The sequence below is a fragment of the Bipolaris victoriae genome, assembly GCF_000527765.1.
Source record: "Bipolaris victoriae FI3 unplaced genomic scaffold scaffold_351, whole genome shotgun sequence".
In the NCBI taxonomy this organism is placed as follows: domain Eukaryota; kingdom Fungi; phylum Ascomycota; class Dothideomycetes; order Pleosporales; family Pleosporaceae; genus Bipolaris; species Bipolaris victoriae.
Window position 1 is genome coordinate 1 of NW_014575041.1, and position 3,139 is coordinate 3,139.

The window sequence follows — 3,139 nt, forward strand, 5'->3', positions numbered from 1 at the left end:
GGTTTATATAGTCGTTTTTCCCACTAGGCCGAATCGTACCCTAGTTCGGATCCTGTTCGGATATGTGTAGGAACGGGTGCTGAGCCGTTACACAAGGGGGGCAGCGGCTGTATCTTGGCGCTGCGTTTTCTGCTTTTACTAGCTCTAATTGGCTATCTAGATTACTACGTTAGTCACGTGATTTGTTATCTATATTAGGCTTAGTTAAACCGCAACGCTAGCCAGGACTCCTTGTTATCTACCCCTACTATAGCGCTATACCCGAATAGGTATCAAAAACGCAAAACGCAACCGCGCAACCGAACAGGCCCTAAAACACTCGAGAAACATCTCGAAACGTAACCCTTTCTAATACGCTCAACTGCTAAGAACTTAGTCTTCGTCCATGGATGGTTCAAGAAGAGCGCAAGACCAACGAGACAAGAAACCCGAAGGCCAATCTGAGGATACTAAAGAAGCAGGGCAGGCATGGTTGATGTATTTGATGGGGATAGTATTTCAGGTGCAAAATTAGACACCACCGCTCATAATGGGCTGTTTCCAGCCAATGCTGGAGTATTAAGCCATTTTGATTCCATGTAAATTCACTATGCAGAGGTTGGCATCGTTAGATCGAGTCCTTGCTTATATACATATTCCCACATGCCTGCAAGGGTATGCCACATGAAGAATAGCGTACGGGATGCAACCTAGACTGAGTATATGTTGTGATGAAGTATGTCCCAGAGTACTGCCTGTCCTAGTTAGCCTTTTGTGTCACTCAACAACGGTCTCACAAGTAGTAAGTTTCTCGAAGATGATCTGTGGGCGCAAGGTCTTGGAAAAACAGCGCCGTGTTTTGATATTATGCTACAAACTGATATTTTAAGTGCTCAAATAAACGTATTGTACTGTTAAGGTGTTGAAGGTGGTGGGATTGGTGCTATAGAAGACCCCCTATGATGGGATATGCTTCTGTGATAGGCTACGCTCTTGTGGTTGAGGCTGCGCTTCGTGATCGATCATCATGGTGATTGTACGAGATTAAGTACCGAAAACACAAGGCAATTCGTAGCTTTGCTGTCTTGTGCTATGCCTTTTGGCGCATGGATGGCGCATGTGGTCGTATGCTCGACTTGGCTCGCCCGCACACGTGATATCCGTAGCTTAATCATCACGTGACTATGTCTTAGATTCGAAAGTTATAGAAACCTCTTAGGCCTACTGTTTTGCTACTATTACTTAAAGCACATAATATAGGCTCCAAGTGTTGTGAAACGATAGCAAGTAAGATTGATTGTTTGGATCTCTCGGAGATCCAGCCTTTCTCGTACTTAGTATTGGCGCTACGCTAATCGGTAGGCACCGCCGCTTCTATGTATGTAACGGGCTGAACGCCCTTCAGATAGCTTCTCGATGGGATATCCGATTATGTGTACCGTCCTAGGGATACTCAAACAACTAGTTCAGACGCTTTGGCGTAATCCTTGATTAGTAGATAAACACCATGCAAGTAGAGTGGATAGATCTCTATTGATTACAAGCTCTTGAATACTAGACGTTTGCTCCACCGAGTGCAACCTCTTACAAACTTTGTTGAAATTCTGATACAGTAGCTGTTGAGGCTGAGTAAGGCTACTAATCGAATTTTTGCGAACTAATCTACTCGTAGGGGCAGTGCGCAAGTGGAGTCGTTGTTTTGACCAACCGTGACGACTCGCTCCCACACTCCTCTATTTAGGGTTCTGTGCTTGGGCCACACATTCTGGATGCTTCCAGCCTATCTCAGGACTCTCCTTTAGAGTACATACAATATGCGCCAAGCTCTCAGCCGCAGACCAACAATCAAATCCTGGATTGGCAAGATAAGGTCGCTATCCCTGATGGGCCGTTCCCATATCCAAAGGGGGATTAGGAAAAAATAATGCATGCGTCGCCGGAATTGAGATTGATACTCGGGCCTAGAGGCCGAGAATGACACGTCTTTATATGGATGTAATGAATGCAAAATATAAAATATATGTGAAAGTCATACCACCTGCGAAGATACCGAGAGATCGTCGAAAAGCGATATGTATGCCACTGCGCGCGAGATTCATTTGATCCCGTCAAGGCATCGGTCACACGAAGTAGCATAGCGAACCTGGCGTTTACGTGGAAAGCACATTGCTGAAATACAGACGCTGTGGTCTTGATGAGAGTGTCTCCAGCAGCGTATGCAAGTAATAAAACTAGCAACCATTCCTTTCATACTTCTATGGAAGCCTTAAAACATTAAATAGTCAATTATGTAAGGGTACTTCGGGCATGGAATTGGACCACATTGCTCACAATGAGATTTTCCCACAAACCGCCAAGAAATCCAGCCACTGTCATCTTGCTTCTCTATTTTAACAATTGTCAAATGGATGTTGCCTGCAGATTGGAAAACTAATCCAATGTCTCCTCATTGAATGTTACCAAATCCATGAATATACATAGATCCATATGTATCGCTTAGTAGGCCGTGATATTTGTTGGAGTCCGTAAGCTAAATAGGAAGAGAGTCTTGTAATTTGCTGTCGAAGCATATGTAATCTGTGTGTTTGATATGTATCTTGTTAAAGAGCTTGAAGCAAAAGATCTTTACACACTTAGACTGATCGGTGATATGAACTCGTAATTTGAATACTGAATGGATTCCAAGAGTGCTATTGGTTCCAATCTAGCTAACTGGAACTCCTGTGTACACTACAGCCACATAAAACAAACCATACTCCAAAGAAATGTCAGTGGTAATCTAAGCTAAATCTCCCATGCTTTAGTTCTTGGTGTTGATAACAGAGCCACCGCCTGAGCCACCGTTCCTGCCACCGTTACCGCCGTTGCCAGCATCGCCGACATCGCCGCCGCGAGAGTTGCCGCCGAAAGAGATAGCAGGCCCACCGCTGATGAGGCTGAACTTGCGGGCTACAAGGGAGAAGATGGAATCGGAGCGTTTGGCGATTCTGTCTTTGTGTTAGTTGTAATCGGGTTATAGTGAGGGAGATACATACCCTCCGGCACCTCCGTTACCGCCATCACCTTTGCGGGTGTTACCACCGTCCCCACCATTGGCAACGCTACCGCCGCGACCACTGCCTTCAAAGCCAATTCCAGTACCACCGGTGACGATTGTCGA

General features: G+C 45.3%; 1 protein-coding gene across 1 annotated transcript; it reads right to left on the reverse strand.

Annotated features, from left to right (window-relative positions):
• Positions 1–2,779: 2,779 nt before the first annotated feature.
• On the reverse strand, positions 2,780–3,097 carry COCVIDRAFT_32145 (hypothetical protein; the record flags this gene model as incomplete). Its single annotated transcript, XM_014694531.1, has 2 exons — positions 2,780–2,966; positions 3,015–3,097. Coding segments are annotated over 2 exons (270 nt in total), but the record flags the coding sequence as incomplete, so codon positions are not given.
• Positions 3,098–3,139: the final 42 nt, after the last annotated feature.